The following is a 26654-nucleotide window of genomic DNA, read 5'->3' as shown; positions in this document are numbered from 1 at the left end:
GCGTCAAGTATCACATCAGTTGGCCTTCCCTCATTCACCAACACTGTAACCCCATCACAGAAGGCCACCAGATTTGTCACGCACTATTTGCTCTTAGTAAAGCAGTGATGGCTGTCACCAGCCACCTCCTTATCTTCCATGTGCACATCAAAGTACCTGAGGATCAGGGCTATTTAAAACATTTCAAGTTTATAAATTAAGGAGTGCCCAGTTAGGCAGGAACACCCAAACGCGTGCCCGGATAAAACTTAACCTCTTATCAGCCCCGTTAAAGAACTGTTTAAGATAAAAAACTCATGAATTGGGCTGGATTTTTTTCTTTTTTAAGGCAAGATAAATCCTTAAACTTTCCATTTTTGTTCCATCAGATGTAACTTTCAGATTGCTATTTTTTCAATAACATAGAAAAGAGAAAAATCAAAGTCCATTTGGTGGCCTGTACACTGGACAGCCAACAGCTGCCACGCATACACACGCTCCTAATCAACACAGAGAGGATGCTGCCCAAAGGCCTTCTCCAAGCATTAAAGACCTCACCCAAATGTATGAGCAACAGGTTATTGCAAAGCCGAGCATTCAAACAAAGTACAGTTTATCAGTATATTTCATAAGCAGGTTCCATTGAAGACATACATATAAATCAAGAGCATTTGATATTAAAATGGAAATAACTATTCCTATTCTGCCTCTCATTCTGCTCCCATTAATCCCTCCATCAGCACTAGAAAGTGTAAGCACAGCGACCTCTTGCAAATCAGTTCAGGTCTGTCTGTGGGATTAGATTCAGTGGATGGCACAGGGTGTCACAGTATTTTCCAAGGGCACTTTATTTGCTGTCTGAAGATACTCTTGAAGATTATTTCTCAGTCATTAATCGTGCATTCCATTTTTTATAATCGGTTCTTTTAATTAGTGTCCCAGGCAGCTTTGCTGAGGATCCCACACTCCTAGTAATTAGGGGCAGTTTGTTGCCCCTAATTAACTCCAGACACAGAGAGGCTCTATTACTTTGTTACTTCAGCAGTTTTTACGTTTGCATTGCATATTCTGTCCTGCTTTACTGGCTCAGAAAGGAGACTGCCCTGTTGTGCTATGTCTCTCATTTAGGTTCCATCTCTCTTTCTTGACTCTTGTGTTAGCTGCTGTTATTTCAGATCTCTCCGACTCTCTGCAGTCACGTCTACACTGGCCAACTGTGACACCAGGAAAGTGCATCTGTACAGCGCAACTTTTCACGCTGAGGACCTAACACCCACTCCAAATGCGTTTCAGGAGGCTTTACCTCAGCCTGGTTGCACAGATTTAATGTGCTCCCAGAACACAACTTCTGGTTTACCTTTGCCCACACACAGTCATATTCATGCGGTCCAAACCAGCACTCTGATCCACGCTAAAATAGTGATGCAACTGGTGATGTTGTCACTGATTAAGTGCATTACCTTTGGGGGATGGTCTTACTTTTTAAAGGTGTCTCAATTATCCCAGCAGATCATACTTCTGCAGCTACTGGACCGTAGCCATGACCACTGCACATCAGCCCAACACTGTCAGGCACCGATTAGCAAAACACAGCAGTGAGATTCAGAAATGGATTTTTATAATATGGGAAGAACTCTGCCAGCCTGTGCAGTCTCCTTCCCTTGTGTGCTGCTCTGCGTAATTAAGTGCACTTGTAACAGATAGGGCTTGTAACACAGCAAGAGGGTCATGCATGGAGGCTTTAACCAGTTTACCGATTTTATCACATCTGTGACCTCCTGAAAGCCATTCCAGACTGAGTTCTGACTAACAGTTGTAGTGAGCAAATTAACGTGTTAATAATCTATTAGAGTTTAAATGCCCAGAACACAAAAACCAGCTAGTGGCTTAGTGAAAATCTGAATAATTTTGTTGCCATTTTAAATAAATAATACTTCTCATTCTTCCATCATGCTTTTCACCAACAGACATCAATCTGTACTGAAGCAGCAGGAAGACTGTAGTGATCTAGTTGCTCCAATGCAACCCTGAGGAAGAGCCAAGCAAAGACCACAGGTAATACCTAGCCCTGTTCAGTGCACCACTGTCCTTCCTTGCGATTTAGAAAGTAAAGAGGCCTTAAAAATCCCACACTCCAGCCTGTGGGAGCTGGGGGCAAAGAGTGGACAAATGAATATTCATCTCGCTGTAACAGCAGCCCTGTAAGGCACTAACTATCCTACAGACAGCATGTCCAAGCGAGAGCTGCACACAGAAATACTCACAGACTGGTACTAGTGGGTGACTGATCTGCACATCGAGAAGATCACCTTTAGATTACATGGTTAAGAATGACATTCTTAACTTCCTTTTCAGCAACACATGAGCAAAATATATCCACAGGCTGCCAGAACTCCCAATTCTCAGATTACCTTTAGAGGGTATCTATTTTTTTTACATTCCAAGTGGTAAAACAGAAGGCTTATATACACAGAACATAGCTAGTCATTTTCTAGTGTTTATCATGGAAAAAGGCCTGGAAGCATTAAGTAAGGGTACCTAAAAACTTGGGTGGCAGAGAAAGCCAACTTTAGAAGTTGGCCCTAAAAATCTCAAGTGATATTTTTAAAGTAATTGAATTTGAGAGCTAAAGCAAGCTGAAAAGAAACCAAAATCATATAAATCAGATTGGCAGAATCTGTATCACAGAATATTTAAGCTAAAGTGCTTCTAATTACTTCACAACCACGTACTAGCACACTCAGAACCTCCACCATTTCTAGCATATACGTGGTTATGAGAATGATACTTCATTTGGGGTTAAGTCACCACAAGCTGAATTTAAGTGTCCATTCAGGCAAATACTCCAACTCTGCAAGCTGAAGATTACTAGAAAAAAAATTGTAATGGAGTTTATTAACTTCCATCTCCAAATAATACTGCTATTTGCTGCTCTTCAAGTCCCACCGGTAAGAGACTGAAAAATCCTCTGCCTTTTAATGGCACTGTAGGAAGGAAGACAGTCAGAGGGAACCGATTGCTAAGATGATTTAGCATTAGATCTATACCAAACCAACACTTCTTTATTTTTATTTCTTTGCTTTGCTTATGTTCCATCCATAAGGAGATTAAAAAAAAGTCCATATTAATATTTTAACACTAATGCATATTTGATGTATTAAACAGTTGGAATGGTGAAACATTTGTAGAAAACTTTTCAACAAGAAACAGCCGTTAGTACCATGCTACAAGGCCTCAGAATACATAATTTCAAAATAAATGTAGGAACGTATGAGCAACAGGCACAAACTGGGGAAACTCCTCAGCAAAAGCCAGCAAGATAAGTATTCGCCATAAACTGCCTGGAGGTGATTTTTTTTTTCTTTTTTTAAAGAAAACTCATGAATACACCCTAAGAAAATCCTAAACATATAAAACAACTGCAATCTTCTGCAGAAAAAATATCGTGAGACCATGAAAACACTGTTTTCCCCAATGCACTATGTCCTGCCACTCTGATTTCCATGGACTTTAGCTTCCGAACACAAAGCTTCTCACCAACTCTTTGTCCTTGCTATTCTGTATTACACTGTCATGGATATTGAGACTACTTGCTTTTTTCTGGCTTAATCTTTATCTCTTTTTCCTAGCCAAATATCTTTACTGCAAACTCTTTTCCCCAAGATATTCATCCTTCATTTCTCTTTCATACTGAAAAGCCTTTCTCTGCTACGAATTCATTCCTCTTAACTGTGTCGCTGTCCTGGTTGAACAGTTCCTCTACTCCAAAATTAATTCAGTTCCACATACTTTCTCAGTATCTCCAACTCAGTCCATCAAACTCTCTGTCACCAATTTCCATTTCCCCCCTAATCTTTGTAGATGTACATCATCTCTTTGGAGATCTCACTTAAGTCACTATCTGAGCTCTGTCCTTTCCTCCACGTCCTTGTCTGCGCCCCAAACAAATCCACTCAAAGTCCTATCCTGAGGATTTTTTTGTGTGTGTATACACTATCACTCAAAGTACCCCTCCAGCACTTTCATTAAACAGAAGCTGCCAGCCTCTATTTCCAAAACCCCACAGCCAAGAAAATTGAACATAAATGAATAATTAATGTATGAGGGAAAAATGGAAACAGAGCTGGAGAAAAATTCTTGTACAATCACCTTCTCTTCTTCTAATTTTTCTTCACCGGGTCATGCACTTAAAGTAGTACACTGTAGCTCTTTCTTCACCGCAGTTCATTCTTCACAATGCTGTTAATTAAAGCTTTTCCCCTTCCTGACAGGAAAACCACTCAAGAACATTCTTAAACTTACCCATACAAGTAATCACACTTGAAGAGAAGCATATGCTCTATCTCCTCACTGTAAAATAAATAAGAACCAGAAAAAAAAAAGTCTTTTGGGCAAGTACCATCAAGTTCTAGAGAATTTTAAACAAAAAAATGCGAAGCCTTCAATGCTTATGGCTGTGAAAATAACCTTCAAAACACAAACCTAAGCTGATGCAGCCTGGTACCCACATGCAAACACTCTGTCTCTCCTGCTGCTCAGAGATTCCCCCACACAGCAACAAACTGAAAACTGCCTTTTCACAGCTGCTATTCTGAAACCTGGGGGAATCAGCTGCAACGCACAAGAACGGCGCTGCTTTCAGTTTGGTGCCAGCACTTCTAGGCAGAAGCAGGCATTGGAGATAGGCACCAGGCAAAGGGAACAGGAGTTCAGCAGATGCTGTTCCTCTCCCTGCCTCCCCTCCGGAATGGCAATAGCTCAAAACCAAGAAGTCTGAGTACCAGACCTGAGCATGCCACAGCCATCAGCAGGCAGCAAGAGCAGGAAGTTGGAAAGAAATACAGGAGGCATCTTTGCAGCCACTGTACCAAAAAAACTGTATGAAAAGAGACTTAAAGATTAAAAAGTTTTAAAACCTCAGAGGCTGGCATCCAGTTCAGACAGAGTAATATACTAACTGGGGCTCCGTATGACTAAATATAGGACCAGGAGCCAAGGCTCAAAGACTAGCACCCCACCACATGTCCCTCCATCAGCAGAGGAGAGCCAAGCACCTTCCTAAAAAAAGATGCATCATCCCATCTTCCCCCATGGACACCTCTTGGGTTGATAAATGGAAAGCAAGTTTTGTCCATGAGCTTTCCAGTTCTAGCAAGCATACAAATAAAAGGGAAGCAGCAGGAAACAGGGATGTGTTAAGCTAGCAAAGTAGGAGACATCTACACACAAAAAAGAAACAGGGGTTAACAGGAAAGCAGAACACAAACACAGAGGTACATTAAAAAAAAGCAAAACAATGTATACTGAAAGCAAATTCAGGATGATATTCACCAGTATTAAAAAGAAATGGTACAAAGCCAGAAAGAGAAAAAGCAAGTCTAATGAGCAGCATGCAAATGGAGAGGTGATTGGTTAGCAGTGTCCCCAAACATGAACTAGTGACAACAGGTGTGCGTGGGGAAGGGTGCAAATGGTAAGTTTGCTTATATAGAAATAAATCATTCAATGAGAGTCAACTAGCAACCAACAAGTATTTTCTGCTCTGGCAACATTCTACAGTTAAAGACAGTACATGGTAATGAGTATTTTGACATATTGCCCCTCTCCACATACAGAGAAAGGAGTATGGTTTGGGGAGGAAAAGAGTATTTTCACCAGCTTTGTTCTTCCACAGCAGCAGCACGTATGCTTCTCAGACAACGTCAGGACAAGATGAGCCGATCTGGTATTTCTGCTTCCCTGTCACCAATTACCAACGGTTCAATTGCTCATACGTTCCTTCAACATATAATGTGAGAATAACAACTGACTGCAAAGGGTGAGAAATGCAAGGCAGCCCAGCCAGCCAATTCCCCTGCACTATTCCTGCAGAGATGGCAACAGACAACTGATCCCTCAAACTCCCTTCCTTGTTGGCTGCCCTGCAGAAAGAGTAAGTAGTCTACCTCAAGCACTTTGAATAAGTTATTTGCCAACCTGGTTAACACACTTGTCAAACTGCACAGGTGACAGAAAGAAACAAACAACCTGAGGTAACTCACTCAGAAAAAAATAAATTGTCCCCTCAAATAATAATAAGTTAAAAATAATAAAATTTCAAAGGCAAGTATGGGTAAAACAGGCAGGAAAAACAAAAGAAGCAAAAAAAGAAACCGATAATTTTTCAGCACAGTAAACGAGGTTTTCAGACTGTCCCTACATGTCCACTTCGTAACACTGCTGCTTACAAAAGCTTCATTTTCCCAGCACATTGTCTCACACCAACCAGTGCTGAGCTGGTGGGGTAGCAGCAGAATTTAATATTAAATGAAAACTCTGACAGATTGTCATTTCTGCAGTGGCACTGGTAACTAGAAAGCTCTGCTTTTCTCATCACCCTTCAGTGCTTCTTCAGCCACAGCTGCCTCAATTGCCCATTGTGAGCAATGAAACCTACTGCAGGCGAGAACAACTTCTTGCCCAAAGACCAAGCTCTGACTGAGGTAAAAAGGTATATTTGCAAATAATCTTGTCTCAACACATATAGAGCTGTGTAGGCCACTATCTTAATGGGCTTTGACGTGATTTACCAAAATACTCTATACCCACTTGACTGAAAACAAGATGTGGCTCAGAGCATCATGACAAGGTGTTATCAAGGTGTTTGTGATGGGGGAGAAAGGAGGCAAACAAACTTGATTTAAAATGACTTTCTGAAAGACTTCACACCAAAAAAAAATCATCATTTGTAAAGGAAATGTTGAAGGTAGGAATGGAAGACATGTTCCTAGAAAGTTCTCTAGCAGAATTTTGACCAGATGGCCAAGTTTTATAGCTAAGCTCTTCCTCTGAAATGTGCCTATAGAGTTTCTGGCAACAATGGCTTTGGATGTACTCTCCTTGATACCTCCACAGTGGGGAAAGCAGCATTCTATGAAGGAGGCTCAGAAGGCAAGAGACAATTTTTCTTTCCCAGAACATGCTCAGCCATTAAATTAAGTAGATATACATCACACCAGCTCAAAAGCAAGAAAAAGTGGGGCTTGAGGCAGGAGAAATAAAGACATTGAGAATAAAACTGTGATCCAGAGAATGAAGTCCGTCACTGTAACCAATGTTTTCCTGATAAAGTTATTTAGTGGACCCATGTAATTACAAACCTCTCCTTTAGAGGTGAAGTCCAAGAAAAAGGAAAGAAGAAACTCATGGAGTTCAGATGAAAATAAGTTACTGAGTATTACCACTCTCCCACTTTTGAGAATTAACTAGAAGTCAGTGCTTTTGATCTACTCATGATTGAGCAGGTAGACAGAAGAGAAAAAAATGGAAGGAAGAAAGGTCTTCACGTATTCAGGAAGTAAACTCATGGAGTTATGATTTCCAAACAGCCAGCTCAATTCCTTCGCTGCTTATCACCTATGAAAGCAAGACTTGGAATTACCAGCTTTGATGTACTAAGCCTTTCATGCACTACAAAACCTTGTTTAGCACAGGAGCATTTTACTTCTCCCCCAGTCTTGGGTTTCCAATCAAGTGTGACCACTTGATTACTAAATTTTAAAGTGTTGAGGAAGAAAAACACGGGAAGAACACCTTTTTTGTTAGTTAATTGCAGCATTTCACTGTTCCTTCCTTCCCCAGGAACTTTAACTCTGATTCATCTCCCAGATACAGAACCTGCCTTTGGCACACACACACACCAAGTAAAACTGAGTATGTACATACAAGTGTATGCCCGGCTAGTATAAACCCCAGTCACCAGGGCCATCATCTAATCACTGACTCTGTGTACATTCATACACACAACTTTACCTTGACGGAAGACAGCCACACAGGGAATTAATTTCTTTTCACCACCTAAATCCCATTCTATGGATAAATTCCATCTGCTGGTCTGAGATTCGGTTTGGCTGGGGTAGGAGAGAAGGAAGAGGAATGGGATTAGTTAACTATTTTCTTCTTCTCTTTCACTGGACTAGAAAGGAAGAGGAGTGGAGAAGCAGAAAAAGATGCTGAAATACATTCCAGAGGACTCACATAAAACAGTGGAAACTACAAGTATGTGAAAAACACCTCTAAACCAGGGACGGAAAAAACTTGCTTGATAAAATCATTACATATAATGCATTGATGCATTAGTATTTCTCTAAAAGTTTGGAAGACACATGACCAAAGTTCCATAAATATCTACAAGTACGTATCAGTTCTGCTCTGCAGAACTAACTCCACCTTTGTCAGGATCTGCTACCTCACGCTGAGAACTCATGCCATGCTTCAGTTCCATATCTCCAATACTAGCTTATTCTTCCTTCTCCACCACAGATCTACCAGTAACCAAAGTACGACAGGATGTAATAGCAGGTCACCAACTAACTCCGAACAGTTAAAGAGAGTATTTCTTCCATATATCCTACCGATTAAAAAAAAAAAAAAAAAGAAACAGAGACAGATTATAAAAGTATGTGTTTCAGCAAAGTCTGGGCTAAATAACATTGTATTTGGCATTAAAAACAGCAGAGTTGATGGACTCTGGTGAATGATAGTTGTTTTTTTTCTTCAAGATTGATTATTTTATTATTATTATTGATCTTATCTATCACAATAAAGCTGAGCTAATTTTACTTAGTTAGAAGAAAGAAGGATGGGAAGGGACAACAGAGGAGTGAAACACTGCCTGAATTCACAATTCTTTACGATAAGTAGCATAACTCAGTCCGTTAAGTACGATGGTTTCAAGATACCATATAGTACATTCTAATCTGATACTGAAGCACGAACATAAGCCATCCATATTGTAAACCATTTCCTTACTTGTATTACAATGCAATTGAGGGTATTTGATATGTGAATTCCATCTCATTCCCTTACTGGATAATATGTTCCACATTAAAAAAGAAGCAAACTGCATTCTGCAATATTTGCTCAGCAATATGCCAAATGAACTGGCAGAAGGAACAAATTACTTCTGCTCTCAAGTAGGGCGGATACTATTCTTAGGTTATCAGAAAGACTGGTGGTGCAAAAGCATTATGAAGAGTGCACAGCCAGCCAGAGACAGGCAGACTGGGCTGAAAGCCGGAACCACAGAGCATCACAGGTACTGGTTTGAAACCATACCTTGAATCACTTATCCGCTGATGCTGGACAGGGCATGCAGTAGTTAAGGGCTCCACTTGAGTAACACAGGTAACGAATCTCAGTACAGCTCACAACGGACAGCCAGCCACATGACAGTCAGATGTCAAACAAAAGAGCAAGAAATTAAAGGACAGTCCACATCCGTATCAGCTCTTGACAGTGAGAAAATTCATTCAGGAATAAAGACAGACTTTTACCCTATGGAATATGAGCTCAGCTATCACACAGCTAAAAGGGTCTTACTACAGGGCACAGCGTATGTATGACAGGTGGGTGTACTCTCGTTCCTAAAGCTGACACGGGGCCACTGTGCAGCACAGAGTGCAAAAATTAAGAGCGCAAGGGCTCCTTCGTATGGGTCTCAGCAATCCTTAGCTATCAAAGCAGGTTTTCTGAACTCTTAGAACTCAGGACCAGTTCTGCTACCCTATATTCAGTAATTCACCGAGCAATATATCAAATTGTCAAGTAAGACAAAGGATGTTTATGAGCATTTCATTACTTCCAGAGAGAAGTACAACTCCCAGTGAGAATTATTTTTTGTGTTGTCTTATTTAAAAACACTAATTCCTGACGAGCAAAAAACGAATCATCCTTGTTCTGCAGCTAAATTCCTAAGAATGAAAAAAATCTTTCTACATGTAATAGTTGAACCACAAGTCAGAGTTCACTTAAAAACAGTAATCAGCCAGAGTAACATTTAAGTTTAGGTATCAAGTAAATTCTGTCAGACTGTTCCTTGCTCGTATTTTAAATCCACAACCGTTGTATTTCTGTATTCACTGCACATCAGTAATCTCTTTTCATAGATCTTATTAATAAAAATAATTAACTGCAGCTATTTTTAAAACACAGTTCCTATGCTTAGTGACTGAGACCAGAGAGAACTTCTAAATGTTCACTGTCTTCTGCAGTTGACGGCCACAAGTTGTTACCTAGAAGCTGATGAGGAAAATTTCATCAAGAGGCAGGCAATGCACCACTGGAGCAGGTCATGCAGGCCGGCAGTGGGATCTCATCTCCCCTATTAACACAACATCAGGTCAGCTTTGGCTTTGTCCAGTGGGAAGTCACACTTAGATGACCTCCAGGTGTCCCTTCAAAGTATCATTTCTATGATGACTCTGTTTTGGGGTGAGGACTCCTCAGTGGGGTGGTGAAAATTCTCATTTCGCCAGATTTTCTTCAGCTTCCTGCTTACAAAATGGCTTTATACAGGCTCCACAGTTTAAGCACTTAACACTTGATAAAAACGAAATGCTCTTCCAGAAATAATCTTATTATTACCACCACGTTAACTTGTCGGAGAATTCACTAAGCACAAATTACCTATAGCAGGCAAACATCTAGGACTGGATTTTACAAACCCTCAGAGATATGGATTGTAAAAGCCAAGTGAGATTGGATTCTTTTTTGTGTCCTATCACTCTCCCTCTGGAAAGTGATGTGGAAAGGTCTGGGGTGGTGGTGGTATTTTTTTCTTTTCTGTTTTAGTTTGGGTTTGTTTGTTTTACTAAACTGAAAGTATATTAAAAAAAAACCCAAACAAACACATATTTCTTTTTTAAGCAAACATTTGAAGAACAGCTTTTAAGTGGTTATCTGGAAATGCAGTGCCTTGATTCAAAACTTGAGCATTCTACCTGTTCAACAGCTCAAAAGTAACAGAGAGCAAGCACTGTGACAGCATAAACACTAGCCACGTACCTGCCAGCTCTCAAGAGCTTGTCTCTGATATACAAGATGCAAACAGTAATTCTGGTCAAGCCTTCGCTAGAAGCCCATTCTCATCACAAACACGCATGTTAATTGCTTTTCTCTGTACGGAACAGTAATTAATGAAACAAACCGTTCTTTTCGTTCACCTCTGTGCTACGGCTTAATTGGCTGGAGTTGGGTACAGATGGTCAGAATACGACTCGCAGGAGGCACCCCTGGGAGGTTTAACCCCATCCCTGCCTCCCTCCCGCAGGGCCGAGCAGCAGAACTCTCCCTCCCGCCGCGGCGCGGCCCCAGCGCCCCCACACCCGCGCCCCGCGCCCCCTTCCCCTTCGCACGGCGACTTCAGGCGCAGCCCCGCAAACTTGACAGACTTCACCCCTGTCGGGCGACGGATTCCCGGGCACACGGGCTGGTCTGGCGGAGCCGCGCCGAGGCCCAGCGCGGCAGCGCCCCGCGCCCACACCGCCGCCCCCCCCGCCGCGGCGCGCACGGCTCAACCTGTTGAGTCCACGGCGGGACGGCCCGGCGGGCGCGGGAGCCGCGGCCGGGCGGCAGCGGGGGGGGCGGGGGGGCTCACCTTCTGCTGCCGGCGGGCCATGTCCGTGGGCTGCTTGGCGTTGAAGGGGTGCGCGATGCACCTCGCGATGAACACGTAGAGCTGCAGCCGGAGCCGCTTCTCCCGCTCCTCTCGCTGCAGGCGCTCCTGCTCTTCCCGGCCCTCGCTCAGCACCGAGGGGCTGGGGCTGGGGCTGGCCGCCCGCGCCGCCCCGGCCTCCCTGCCCCGCGGGTCCCGGGCCGGCGCCGGCGGCAGCGAGCGCGGCGAGCCGCCGCCCGCCGCCACCAGCACGTCCCGCCGCTCCTCTTCGAGCACCTCATCGGACTCCTCCTCGCTGGAGGAAGGGTCCAGCATCGCGCTCGGCGGGCGCGCCCCGCGGCCGGGCGCGGAGCGAGGCGGGCAGCGGCGCGCACCTTCCCGGACACGTCGAGTTTACACACAGACTGTTTCCGAGCGCCGGCGGCCGCCGGGCGGGAGCGGAGGGGCGGGGAGGGGAGGCTGGGCTTGGGAAGGGGGTCGAGCCTGTGTTGCCGTGGGAATTGCTCCGAGCGGCTCCCGGCGGAGGCGGGGCCGGGGCCGGGCGAACACCTCCGCCTGCCCCGGCGGGGGCCGCGGCCAGCAGGTGGCCGGGCCGGGATGGGCGGGGCCGCGCCGTGCCGTGCCGTGCCTGCCCCGCCCCGGCTCGGCTCGGCTCGGCACCGAACAGCGCCCACACGGCACGGCTCGGCACGGCTCGCTGCCGACCGCAAGCTCGCTGGCATCCGCTGCCATGTAGTGTGGGGGAAAACGAGGGGCATCTCAAACGGCTCCGGAAAAAGAAGCCACGGACCCCGGGCTCTCAGGTGGGGAGCGACCTGATGCTCAAGCCCGCCTGACTTTCCCAGGATACTTTGTCGGGCGCCCGCTGTCACACATAGGTAGTTCGCAGCGCTCTGACATCGTTGTTGTGGGCTGTCTGTGGACCCAGCCAGGCTCACGTTAGCCTGGTTATCTTCACCCTCACGGCTGTGAGAAACATGTGAGAGCCTGCCGCTGTCACGCTCTGAAATGAAATAAAAAAGGCTTTACTGTGTGCAAGCTAGATTCCTAGAGTCTGACTGGGGCCCCTGGGGGGAAAGGCAGCCCTGCCGGGGGTGGGCAGGCACATCAGATTCCATGTGGATCAACGGGTCCATCCCTCGCTCCCTGCACACCCGGGCACGGTGGTGCCGCTGCCGGGGAGGGTGCGGGAGCTCCCGCACAGGGCCGGGCCGGGGGTCGGGGGGACAGCGGCGGCGGGGACGGACTGGCTCGCAGAGGGGCCGCGTGCCTGTGTGCTGCTTTGAACCCCTGGTAAGGGAGCGCCTGCCCGCACAGCCCTATCTTTATTGTTTATTTTTTTAATTATTTTTATTATGCTTTGTTTATTATTTTTCCTATCATGTTTCTCATGCCGTGCTGAGAGACAGGAGTAAAACGTCCCAGTACGTTTTATTTCTTTCCAGTACAGCCTTTCTAGATTGTTTCTCAACATCTACAATGATAAAACTTCTGCCTATGAAGAAACTATCAGAATGCATAAAAGAGCTGGAAAACTCTACAAGCTATTAATGCAACTTTTTTTTTGGTTAAATGGCCTTTTGGAGGATAGAAGCTAGAAAATGTGAACATTTTCTAATAGTGGTGGGCTTGCATTTTTCGCTTCCACTTTCAATTCTCCGCCGTTCCCCCCTGCAAACGTGTGGCGGTGCCGAGCGCCGGGAGCCCGGGCGCTGCCTCTGGATCCCTGCCAGGGGAGGGGGAGAGCGCGGGGGAGAGCCCCGCTGGCCAGCGCACCGGCTTCCTTCGGAGCCTGGGTGCTGAGTGGACCAGTCGTCTAGAAACAGGGAGGGTTATTTATGTGGCTGCCTGGTGTCCTTCACATTGATTCCTAGCAGTAGGCAAAATTTGTGAAATGCTTAAAGGCAGTCAGGGAAAAGCGTGAATGTCAACCTATTGGACACCTCCAGCCACAATTCCTTAGTGCAGGAATTGCTAAGGCCCGTGTTCGTGGGTACCACCGTCACCAGTCACACGTCAGTGCTTGTGTTCCCAGTGTATCACTGCAAGTAGCACCAGTCCTGTAGTAGATAAGAGGTAGCTCCACAAAAGATGTGGAACTGGTTACTGTAAACCACTTTTCCACTGAGAGGAATACAATACGCACTCAGATTTGTGGGTGCCTTTTGCAATAAATTGTTCTTATCCTAATGGCAAATAAGAGCAAAGTAACTATACAAAACTTGCCACCAAATATGTGCAAAGTACCAACTGGGATATGAACTCTCAGATTTCAGAAGTCAGGTCCCAAACATTTTTAAATGTAGTAGCTCAGTCCAGCAGTGTCATTTCACAACTACTGCATTAAGGCCAGGGTGATTGTGTTATCATACATAAGATTACACAATTTACAGAATCACAGAACGGTCAGGTTGGAAGGGACCTCTGGAGATCACCTAGTCCAACCCTCTGCTAAAGCAGCTTCACCTACAGCAGGTGGCACAGAGACACGTCCAGGTGGGCTTTGAATGTCTCCAGAGAAGGAGACTCCACAGCCCCTCTGGGCAGCCTGTCCCAGTGCTCTGCCACCCTCAAGGCAAAGAAGTTCTTCCTCATGTTCACATGGACCTTCTTGTGTTGCAGTTTGTGCCAGTTGCCTCTTGTCCTGTCGCTGGGCACCACTGAAAAAAGTCTGGTTGAACTCTTGTTTATAGAAAAGATTATGTTTGCTCAACTAGCTGCCTGCACTTATTTGAAGAGAAAATATCTCTTATTTGCTTCATGCTTCGTATCAGAATCACAGAGTTGCTGAGATTGGCAGGGATCTTCTGAGATCATCTAGTCCAGCCCCCAGAGCAGGGTCACCTCGAGCAGGTTGCCCAGGGCTGAGTCCAGTCGGGTTTTGAATATTTGCAATGATGGAGACTTCACAACCTCTCTGGGCAACCTGTGCCAGTGTTTGACCACTCTCACAATAAAATACATGTTTTTCTTATGTTTAAATGGAATTAATTTCCTGTATTTCCTTTTGTGCCCATTACTTCTTGTCCTTCCCTGAGTACCACTGAGAAGAGTCTGGCTTTGTGTTCTTTACTCCCCTCCGTCAAGGTATTTATCTACATTGGTGAGATTGCCCTGAGCCTTCTTTTGTGCAGGTCAAAGAATCCCAGCTCTCTCAGCCTCTCCACATATCTCCCACGCTCCAAGTCATTAATCACCTCCCTGACCTTTTGCTTGGTCCAGTATGTCCATGTCCCGCTTATACTGTGGAACTCAGGACTAGACCCAGCACTTTGAATGTGGCCTCACCAGTGCTGAGGAGAGGGGAAGGATCACACCCTTGACCTGTTGGTGAGACTTATCCTAATGCAGCCCAGGAGGCTGTCAGCCTTCACTGCTGCAAGAGTCTGTGCTGGCTCATGTTCAGCTTGGTGTCCACCAGGACCTAAATCTTTCTGCAAAGCTGCTTTCCTGTCAGTCAGCCCCCAGCTGTCCTGGTGCATGGTAGTTTTCTTCTTCAGGTGTAGGACTTCGCAATTCCCTTTGATGAACTTCTTGAGATTCACATTTGCCATTTTCTCCAGCTTGTGGAGTTCCCTCTGAACAGTCACACAACCTTGTGGTGTATCAACCGCTCCTCCCAAGTTTATGGTGTCTGCAGACTGCCAGAGGGTGTGCTCTGTCCCGTTATCCAGGTCGTTAATGGAGAGTTTTAAATGGCGTTGGTCCCAGTATCAATCCCTAGGTACACCACTACTGACTGGCTTCCAGGTCACTGTGCTGCTGATCACAACGCTCTGGGCCAGGCAGTTTGGTCAGATTGCACAACACTTTACTACCCACCTATCTGGACTACACTTCAGTTTGTCTGCGAGGATATTATGGGAGACAATGTTGAAAACCTGGCTGAAGTCAAGATAAATGACATCCAATGCTCTGCACTCATACACCAAGCCAGTCATTTGGTCATAACGGCCTTTCAGATTGATCACGCATGATTCTCCTCCATAGATCCATGCTGGGTACTCTCAGTCATTTTCTTGTTTTGAATATGTTTGGAAATAGTTTCCAGGATTATTTGCTCCATCAGCTTCCCAGGGATCAAGGTGAGGCTGACTAGCCCGTAGTTCTTTTTTCTTACCTTTACTGAAGATAGGAGTGATGTTTGCTTTCTTCCACCACTTAAAACATCCATTTAAAATGTCTTCCCTAGAGCTGCATGCAAAGGACCTCTAGCAAGGTATTAAAAGTCTTGTACCTTACTTTCAGGCCTCGTCTTTTCTCAGTGTATACCCTTATTTGGGGAAAAAGATAAAAACAAGAATGACATAGATTTTATTTTCTGTCCAACCGTGCTCAAAATAGAATGTTCTCAACTTGGAATTGACTGCATCGATAAAATGAATTGACAATATCCATCAGCATATCTAACAGTTTAGGATGAACACTCCTACCTTCTGCAGCTACTTTTAACACAACCCTTTATCTGGTATTGAGCATTTCCATTCTGTAGAGCTGCTCTCATCTAACACTATTTGAGTTTTTGGTTCTGATCTTTTGTTAGTTCTTGGTGCTATTTTTTCATCTGGTGCATTTAAAAGTAGAGTATCTTCTTTTATATTTTAAATATCATTGCAGAGTCTGAAAGCCACCCTTCCTGAATACCCTTTGTCTACTTTACAGATAATGCTACCATCAAATGTTGGTGGCATCGACATTGTAAGAATTAGTCAGAACTTGTCCCTGAATTCCTCAGATGCCTCTGTTCAAATGCTGCTCAACCAGTTAAGTACACAAACGTCAATGCAGAATGTTTATATTCAAATACCTGTAAGTTCAAAAAATCCAACCACAACAATGAAAAGTCATTCATTAGCTCTCATTAAGATAATCTAACAAAACCCATTTTATTTATACTTTCCCTTCACTTTGTCCAACCTCAGCACAGATTTACTTCCAGTTGCACTCATTCAAGTGCAATTTTTTTCTGCCTTGATGTTATATTTTGCATAATTTAGTCTGTAGAGCATATTTATTTTAACAAAATAGTGTTAAGAACTGGACTGTTCTTTTTTATATGTCAATGAAATGAGGATTTTGTCAATAAAGTTTGGTATTTAGTGCATAAAAGAAGCAGTAAAAATGATGAAAAACTCAGCTTTGAACTCATCTAAGACTTTTATTTCATGGACTCATGTATATCATATAAATCATATATTGGTTTGGGTTGGAAGGGACCTTAAAGATCATCTAGTTCTAACGCCCCTGCCATAGTCAGGGACATCTTCCACTAGACCAGGTTGCTCAAAGCCCCTTCCAGCCTGGCCCTGAACACTCCCAGGGATGGGGCAGCCACAGCTTCTCTGGGAAACCTGTTCCAGTGTCTCACCACCCTCATCACAAAGAATTTCTTCCTAATATCTAATATAAATCTACTCTCTTTCAGTTTCAAGCCAGTCCCCCATGTCCTATCACCACATGCTCTTGCAAAAAGTCTCTCTCCAGCTTTCCTGTAGGCCCCCGTTGGGTACTGGAAGTTTTCAAGGCCAGGTTGGATGGGGTTGAGCAGCCCCAACCCTCTCAGCCTGTCTTCATAGGAGAGGTGCTCCAGCCCTCTGGTCATCTTTGTGACCCTCCTCTGGACTTGCTTCAATATGTCCCTGTCCTTCTTCTGTTGGGGGCCCCACAGCTGAACGCAGTACTCCAGGTGGGCTCTCACAAGAGCAGAGTAGAGGGGGACAATCACCTCCCTCCACCTGCTGCTCACACTTCTTTTGATGCAGCCCAGGATACAGCTGCTTTTCTGGGTTGCAAGTAGACATTGCCAGGTCATGTTGAGCTTCTTGTTGTCCTACATCCCCAAGACTTTCCCCTCAGGTCTGCTCTCAACCCATTCTCTGCCCACCCTGTGTCTGTGCTTGAGATTGCCCTGACCCATGTGCAGGACCTTGCACTTGGCCTTGTTGGACTTCAAGAGATTTGACAGGCCTGCCTCTCAAGTCCGTCACAATCCCTCTGGATGGCCTCCCTTCCCTCCAGTGTGTTGACTCACCCCTCAGCTTGGCATCATTGTCAAACTTGCTGAGGATGCACTTGATCCCACTGTCCATGTCACCAACAAAGATGCTGAACAGCACTGGTCCCAGTACAGACACCTGAGGGATGCCACTCATCACTGATCTCCACTTGGATATTGAGCTGTTGTCCACAGCTTTTTACGTATGACCATCCAACCAATTCCTTATTCACCCAGTGGTCCATCAGTCAAATCCATGTCTCTCCAATTATATTGGGTCTGGCTGATGTGAGGATAATTTTCCCCACAGCAGCACTCATAGTGCTGTGCTTGTATTGGTAGGTAGAAAGGTAATGATAACACACCGGGGTTTTGGCTACTGATGAGCAGTGCTTGCACAGCATCAAGGCTGTCTCTCCAAGATTCCCTCCCTCACCACTAGGCTGTGGGTGGACAAGATCTTGGGAGAGGACAGCCAGGACAGCTGACCCAAAATGACCAAAGGGACATTCCATACTATATGACATCTCAGCTAAGAGAAGGGGTGAGGAAGTGGAGACATTCCTTATTTATGACGTTTTTCTCTGGAGCAACCACTATGCATACCAAAGCCCTACTTCCCAGGAAGTGGCTGAACATCATCTGCTGATGGAAGTAGAGGATAACATCTTCTGTTTTCTTTGCTTCCACACACGACCTTTGCTATTGCTTTATTAAACTGCCTTTATCCTGATCCATAAGTGGGTTTTTTATCCATCCTTTTTTCTCTAATCCTGTCCTGCTGAGGAAGGGAGTGATAGAGTGGCTTCATGGACACTTGACATCCAGCCAAGGTCTTAACTACATCAGTTAAGAGACAAGGCTGTCATGTGGGACAGTGTCAAATGTTTCACGCAAGTCCAGGTAGATGACATAACTTGAACTTGATCTTCTCCTACAGTGGGCAGTTCTTCATTCTCCCAGTTGCTGCCTTTGCCTTCTGCACCTTGGGCAGTGTGGCTGGAGCACTTGCCAGTGAAGATCAAGGCAAAAAAGTCATTGAGTACCTCAGCCTTTCCCATATCCCAGGTAACCAGGTCTCCCATTTCCTTCTGGAGAGGGCCCACATTTTCCCTAGTCTTCCTTTTATCACCCACATACCTGTAGAAGCTTTACTTGTTGCTGTTGATGTCCCTGGCCAGATTTGATTCTATCAGGGCTTTAGCTTTCCTAGCCTGATCCCTGGCAGCTCAGGCAATCAATTCCTCTGTATTCCTCCCAGGCCACCGGTCCTTCATTCCACCTGCTGTAGGCTTCCTTTTTGAGTTTGGGTTTGTCCAGGAGCTCCTTGTCCACCCATGCAGGCCTCCTGGCATTTTTGCCTGCCTTCCTCTTTGTTGGGACGCATCACTCCTGAGCTTGGAGGAGGTGATCCTTGAATATCAACCAGCTTTCTTGGGTGCCTCTTCTCCTCAGGGCTTTATCTCATGGTACTCCACCAAGCAGGTCCCTGAAGAGGCCAAAGTCTGCACTCCTGAAGCCCATGGTAGTGATCTTGCTGTGCACCCTCCTTGCTGCCCTAAGGATCTTGGAACTCCATCATTTTGTGGTCACTGCAGCCAAGGCTACCCTTAAGCTTCACATTCTGCACCAGCCCCTCCATATTGGTGAGGACAAGGTCCAGCATGGCATCTCTCCTCATTGGGTCCTCTATCACTTGGAGAAGGAAGCTATCATCAACGCATTCCAGGAACCTCCTGGATTGCCTATGGCCTGCTGTGTTGTCCCTCCAACCAATATCAAGGTGTCTGCAATCCCCCGTGAGGACCAGGTCTTGTGAACGAGAGGCTGCTCCTATTTTTCTAGAGAGGGAATCATCTGCTCAGTCTTCCAGGTCAGACAGCCTGTAGCAGACCCCCACTGTAATGTCACCTGTCCCTGCCCTGCCTTTAATCCTGACCTATTTCAAGATAAAGATATGAAGATTTTAGCTATGTTTTCAAATCCTTCATTTGGGAAAATATGTGACTAAATATAAATTGTATAAAAATATATTTATGCTCAGTAAAGATTTCCTATTATAGTATCAGTGCCTTGTAATTAATTTCTAAACTGTCTTTTGGTCATAAAATTCATTATTTTGAGGCTCAGTAGTTCACAGTAATGAGTTTTAGCTTCATGCAGTGCATTGTCAGTTTAGACACCTCTTGTACTATTTTTTCCCAATGCTTTGTATTACAAAATCATGTGATTAAGCAAGAATCTCACCTTCTGTCATTTGCAAGCAGGTCATAGCCAAAGCCAGACATGATGGTGGTGTTTCTCGGGTGCTTTGTAATTGCTTCATGATGGGAATATACTACGGCAGGCAGCCCTGAGTGGTGGGTGAAGTACTGCCTCTCCCTTTGCCTAACTCACTGTGATCATCTTTGTTTGTACACCATGAACTTGTGCAGAAAAATTTGAAAGCATGAAAGACTACTGCCAGAAAAGTACAAAACCTAAAAGTAAAAGAAATAACCACATTTTAATGATTATTTAAAAAATAAAATTATGGCAAAGCTGAGCATGTATTGTTTTTGTGGTCTGGCTTACAGTTTCTGAAGGCATCTGACTGCCCATGCTACTCTCCATTGATATGTATGAATTTTTGCCCAGGCAAGAACACATGATGGAGATGCTGTATGGGGGCATGGAATAGGTAATGTGGATTTACAATCCACCTGGAAGCATATAAAATTGAAAGTGCAAAAGAGCTTGCATTCTTTTCGTGACGAGCAGTGTCCAGTAGTTCTTCATAATGACAAATTTATCAGCATTTGTGTGCTACCAGTGTGCGGTGCTCAGCTCTGTGGTGTGAGAAGTTTGCATACCTGATATATTTCCCAGTCCTGCAGTTTTTCCATGCAGCAGATTATTTTATTCCTTTCTGAGCGTTTGCGGGAGGTATAAAAAATTTCTGGAGGTTTCATTTCTGGAATATAAATTCATTTAATTTCAGGAATGCATTTCTTTCAGAGTCATGTCAGACGGTACCTCTCCATTAATTTCAGCTGTTCTGTGCAAATTCAAGTGTTTGGATGGGAATTTGCAGAAAGAAATCAGTAACATTGTGGTGTTGGCCACACCTAAACCTGGTTTGGCAGTAGTAACCAAGTGTTGCAATGAGCAGAGCTTTTCAGCTTGTGTTGACAAAATAAACAGAGCTTTCCCTGAAAACCAGGTTTGTCACCTATTTACTTCACAGTGGATCTCACTGTAGCACTATATAGGTAGTGGAACTCTGCATAAATATTCACACAGCTTCTTGCTGATGCCTGAAAAGATGGGATTCATTTGTTTGGTCCTCTCAACCACACAAACAAGTGGCAGGGCATTCACAGGCTTAGAAGGTGGAGAATACATTACATCATGTTTTTGTTGTACTCCTACAGCTATCATCATGCTGTTACTCTTCTGCAAAGTGTTTCTTGCCCACCACAACCTCTTGCAATCACAGACAATGATGGAATATATTCTTCTCCTGCTTAAATCAAACACCTTTGCTCCACTGATCTATATCAGAATTGCAGAGCTTAGGAAAGAGTTCCTCCCAAACTGTTCCATTTTATTTGACTCCCTAAGAACAGTCATTAAACAAAATGGCCTTTATGTCCTCATAATTCCTTTTGGCATGCCAGAACAGGATGGCAGTGTTCATGAGCTAGATAGGTCTCGGATGAGCATAGGGAGAAATAAAGAGCATTCACATGCTTGATTCCCAACTAGCTTATGTAGCCCTTAAGAGAAATTCCCATCTACTCCTTGGGTGAATCCCCAGGGGCAGCTGACCAGGGTAAGTGATGTCAATAGCTGATCCATACAAAGAAAAACCCCAAAGTTAGATCTGAGTATTTCCACGTGTAGTTTTCAGTTTTGTAGCTCAAGTTTAGTTCACACATATGTATATAAATGTACAGAAATACATGAGAAAATGCCAATCATATGTCCTGCTCTGACATTTTGGAGGCACTGCATTACTCCTAAGTTGTGCAGCATCAATGTAATGAACAGGTTATTGCTAAGAGGCCAGATTAAAATTTTTGTCACATCATCACTTAGTACTAAAAGCTATTCTAAAAAATGGAGATTTTTGAATTAATTTGATTCAGGGTAGCCTTGTGTCTGAAATGTAGTGTTATTCTCCACACCTTAAGCTCAAGTAGTTAAGGCAATCTGACTCCAGTGTGGGGTTGAAAAAGTGACATTAATATCTACTTCAAAATTCTAAAGAAATATCCAAACCCATTTTTCTTAAAGGAACATTTGTACCCACAAGGAACCTCTCTACCCCACAACCTGTTTTTATTGGCAAAGGATGTTATGACCATATATACACCACAGGGTCTATTGTCCTGTTAGCTTAATAATATCAACGGAAATTTTAAATTTAGTCTTGTAATAGGTTAATGAACTTCTGAACTGGAAACATCAAGAACAACACAGAGGAATAAAGTAGCTGTTGTTTAGCCATAATACATTAATACTCTTATGTGATTGTTGTCATTAACACACAGGTAGTGTTATTTTTACTAGGGATTGCTGCTGTTTTCTAAAATACTTGGTTTCTCAGGAAGCCCATGACACAGAACTTGCTGATGTGAGTGGTGTGGAGTCTTGTGAGCAATGTAGTGCAATGTGGTACCTCTTAGGGTTGACACAGATGCCGCACGTGTGACCCAGCCAGACATTGCTAGCAAGTTCCAGTGAATCCTGTTTCTATCTCCAGAGAAGTATACTTGGTTAAACTCTGTTCAGGTCTATAAACAATAATAGGAAGTTGTCACAGCACTCTCCAAACTACCAAGCTGCAACAAGGTCTTTTACCATCTCATACCAACACACTCTTCATGCCAGTCCCTCTGCTGCCCTCACCTCACCTCACCTCATCCAGGGCCTACTCTTTCTTCTCTTGTTTCTTCTTCTTCTCTTGCTTCTTCCTCGGCTGCTCTCTCTTCACCGGCTGCCCAGCCCCTTAACAGAACCAGCCACAGCTGCACCTTGTCTACATCAGCCAACCCCCACCCCTGAAGCCAGCCCACAGCTGTATGTTATCAACGATAACTAACCCAGCTTCATTCCTCTACAGGAAGTAGGCTTGGAAAGGATCTTAAGAAGTTATTGGAATTGTACTTTCTGTCCCAGATAATATCTGTTCCACCTAACTCATTTGTGACTGATGCTTGTCTAACCTTATTCTTACTACCCTCTAGTATTTCATCTCCCTAGGCAAACACTTCCGACATTGAACTCTTTCAATTCAGAAAGCTTGTCTTAATGTTACCCTAAGCTTCCCACTCTGGAACCTCGTGCCGTGCAGCCTAGCCTTTGTTACTGCTGCTCACAAAATACCAAACCCTGTCCCTGTGCATTCTGTGCTGTGCTTTCTCCGTTCCTGGGCGTGCAGGAGGACAAGGCACTTTGCCTCAGCTCCCTGTCCTATGGGAGCTGTTCTGCTCAGTCTAGCTAAGGGCAGACCTTAAGAGCTTTCCCTGTGTTGCAGGAAAAGACCCTGAGGAGACTCTCTCTGGGTGCAAGAGGTGCTCATCTGAAAAAAAAACCCACCCATGATGTTCATCTTTTTATCTTGAAGAGAAAAGGCGCTTGCAAAGGCGGACTGACCTGGTTCTCCACTTGATACCAGAGCGTGGAGAAGGAAGCGCAGGGTGGGTTTTCAGGGAGACAAGCAGAGGTCAGGCATGCACTGAGCCAGGCCCCATCCCTGTTCCGGGAGCCGCTGCTGGGTGTGCTCCTGCTGAGGACTCGGGGCACCTTTTGGGATGGGGCAGAGGAGACCAAGTGGCTCATTCTTCTGCTCCCTTCAGCATTGCCTTGGTCCCACCCTGGGACCCTGCGGAAAGGATGGCAGGAACAAGAGGGGGAAGTGACTGGGACATGCTGGGTGGAAGAGCAAGAGGAGGGAGTTACCAGCTTCTCACCAGCAATGAACTTGGAGCCGCTAAAATCTACACCGTGTCCCTGAGCAATTTAAACCTATTACTCTCATCTGTCTGCAGTGAACATGGAAAACAGTTTATTCCTTTCCTATTTATAAAAGTTTGTGTTTTTTTTTTTTTATAAAAAGTCATTCTCTTCCTCCTGCTCAGCTTTCCGTAGGCTACGTGATCCCTTAGTCTTTCTGCATAGGTGATGGGTGCAAATTCTGATTATCCCTGCTTCTTCCCGGTTGATGTACGCTTTTCTTGAAGTGGTACTCTCAAAGATAAGCCAGCCTTACCACAGACCTTCTGAACAGACAGAATACTTTATGAGCTTACATACAACTGTCCTTTTAATACTTCCAGTGGCAGAGCTGCCTCTTTTCCCTAACACTATAAGCTGAGCAGCCACCAATGTCATTCTGCTTGTGTTAGAAATATGGTCCCTCTCTCCAGTCAAGGCAGGGATTTTGCGCTGTGCTATTGCTGGTGAGAACAGCTCTGTGATCATAAAAGGAGTAAGGGTGAGGTGGAGACAGTGACAACAGGGATGAAGGAGTTCAGCTTTTCCAATTCCTCCTACTCCCACCATGGAAGCCTGCAGTTTTGCATATCAGCAGCTTAAAAAATATTTTGAGGTCATTATTATCCTGTTAATTTTTTTTCATGTGTGAGCTCAGATTCCTGGCTGTGTACTTAGGTGATTCATTAACTAAAAATGCAATTTCTGTGGACTCTGTGGACCAGGAACCAGTCCTGTAACTGAATAATGTGATGGATGACTGCTTACATAGTTCAGGGAGATCTTTTCTTGTTTGCTCTAAACTCTGGACTTCATTCTCAGTCTAGTAGTTTTCAATGAATTTGTCTTCCTTTAAGGTGTATCTTGAAGTTCAGGCGGATTGACAATGTCCTTTTCATATCTTCCATACCATTTGTTATGGAAATGAACTGTCATTTAGCACAGCCCTGTTCTGCACTGCAGTGACTGATGAGTGGAGAATCAACCTTCTGGAAAACCGATTAACTTTAAGCATTGGTGCCCTAACATCTAGAAAAACAGCCAGAGTCAAGGTTTGTTTTGTCACATTCTGGATAATGAAATAAATGGTACAAAGGGTCATTAACTCATATCCTCAGTGATTCATGTAAAGGAAATATTCCTTGATGGCAAAACAAAATTAACTGTTAATCAAACCGTTCTGCAAGGATGATGGGAGCTTATGGAAATGTCTTCAAGAGTTTGAAATGGCAACGAGAGAACCTTGGGGTTATGACCAGGTCTTTCCACTGCATGCAAGGAAACCAGCTTGGTTCAAACCCGTATGGAGCGATATGTGGTCATTTTCTGTTTTGTCATGATGGGAGTGTTTGAACACATTGGCAGACCTTTTACAGCATATGATCAAAACAGAAAGAATCCCTGCTGTCACAGTTGAAATCTGCATTTTGAGTATGTGGACAGTCAAGATCTGCTCAGATGCGTATGTCTGAGCTTGAATTTCATATATCTTCTAGAAGAATTCCTTGCAAGCAGCTTATGTACTTTATTGTGCAGAAAAATGTGGCAGAGAATACAGATAGAGGCAGCTGTAATGAGCATACCCAAAGGCTGCGCTCTGGGAAGGGCAGAAAGCTCATCGCTGTGATTGTGCCTCTTTGAAAAGCTGCCTAATCATACCAAGTTGTCCGTGTTTTGAATGTAAATCCTGATAAGTTAGGACTTCAAAGTCCACTGGTGACAGAAAGAGCCCCTTTTTTTCTCTTCAGTGGGCTTTTCTCTGTTCATTTTCCAAAGGCTCCTAAACTCTGCCCTACATTTGAACTTGAATGAAGTTGCTTGTTGGATATGCCAGAACATAATCATTTTTAAACCAGGGATAAGAGAAGTCTTGTTAGTGTCTGGATTTATCATTTAGAAGACCTTCTTATAGGCTTTCTGAAGGGGGATATTTTTAGATCTAGCAAGCTAGAACCATTTTTTAATCACTCGTATTTTAAATTACTATTCCTTGGCTAGACTTAAATCAGACATTTCTTTAGGTTTTATTTTTAATTAGCCCAGTTATTTAAACCATGTAAGTGGAAGTGGCATTGTACTCTATCCTCCCTATCACCATGTGTAAATTTTCTGCTTTCTCATGCTCTCAGCCTCTTGGTTTTCTAAGACGATGCCTCGGGTTAGCTGAAGGTCTGATTTCACTATCGATGTTTTAGTACAGCTTCAGTGCAGATGTAATTCAGTTCAGTTCGTTCCTTACAGGTGACCTGACAATTCCTTTTTCTTAGAAATTTTGGCCACAACATGAATTTACATTATTCATGCAACTTGCCACAATCTTTATAGTATCTGGGTATGTCATCTTCAACTTTGTCATCTGCAGTTAGTATATTGAGTGAGAATGTAGCTTTCATATTCCCCCACCCCCTCCTAAAACCCCTTGCTCTTCCACACATAGAGGGAAGCTGAAGTGGCTGTGCTCTAGTGGCTTATCAAAAAGGAGGTAGTTAAAACAGTGTAATGTGAGTCTGGCTTTTTCCAGATAAAATGATTTTAAAGGCAATATTGTGATTTGAGATCCTGGATTCCTGAGAACTTGGGCTTGGTAATACTGTGTTTGTCTCTATGCATCTTTGTACAGTGTCACATTGATTCCTCACCATTTTGTCATCTTTCCACTGTTATTACTGGAATGCTGGTTGTAGTATTCCTGGTGACTCTGTCATAAATTCACTCTTCTTATCATTCAAGACAGGTAAGATTTTGATTTATATCTTTATGAAGATATAATGAAAGAAACTCTGAATGAAACTCTGACATGATTTTTCTGGAATCGCCAACATTGTTTGGCAGTAAGCTGAAAGGAGAGCTGGAAACATTTGCCAAATAATTCTTGCATTTGCTTCTAAAGTAAGGACATATGAAACCTTTTCCTTCTATGTCCCTCTGTGGTGACATATTTCAGGAAGGCTGCAAGGATACAGTCTAAAGGGATTTTTGGAGCCTGTGCTTCCTAGAGAAACAAAATCCCAGACATAAGTTGTTCTAGTAATCAATTAATGTTACAAAGCTCCTAGAATTTCACTGTATGTACTGTATTGTTACTGAATTGCCAGGGTGAACAGAATTTTAGATTGTATTTTAGATGCAATTTTAGATGTATTTATAATAAAATGTAATTTATAACAATAATGTAATTTAAAATATTTGTGTATGATACACATACAGACACACATCTTACCTAAGCTTTTTCCACAATTCAGGAAGGTACTTCATTTTACATGTTAA

The 26654-nt window shown here is 43.9% G+C and overlaps 1 protein-coding gene across 2 annotated transcripts in view; it reads right to left on the bottom strand.

The window, feature by feature from the left end:
* Positions 1 to 11834, bottom strand: part of CADPS2 (calcium dependent secretion activator 2) — a 323409-nt gene extending 311575 nt beyond the window's left edge. For both annotated transcript variants that reach the window (XM_056341052.1, XM_056341051.1), the window contains exon 1: positions 11396 to 11834. In XM_056341052.1, coding sequence (XP_056197027.1) covers positions 11396 to 11728 — 333 coding nt within the window. In that variant the 5' untranslated portion in view covers positions 11729 to 11834. The remainder of the gene's footprint in view (positions 1 to 11395) is intronic.
* Positions 11835 to 26654: the final 14820 nt, after the last annotated feature.

Source organism: Falco biarmicus, chromosome 5 (genome assembly GCF_023638135.1).
Source record: "Falco biarmicus isolate bFalBia1 chromosome 5, bFalBia1.pri, whole genome shotgun sequence".
In the NCBI taxonomy this organism is placed as follows: Eukaryota; Metazoa; Chordata; class Aves; order Falconiformes; family Falconidae; genus Falco; species Falco biarmicus.
The sequence above is the reverse complement of the archived record's forward strand: the minus strand, read 5'-3'. Positions and strand labels throughout refer to the sequence as shown.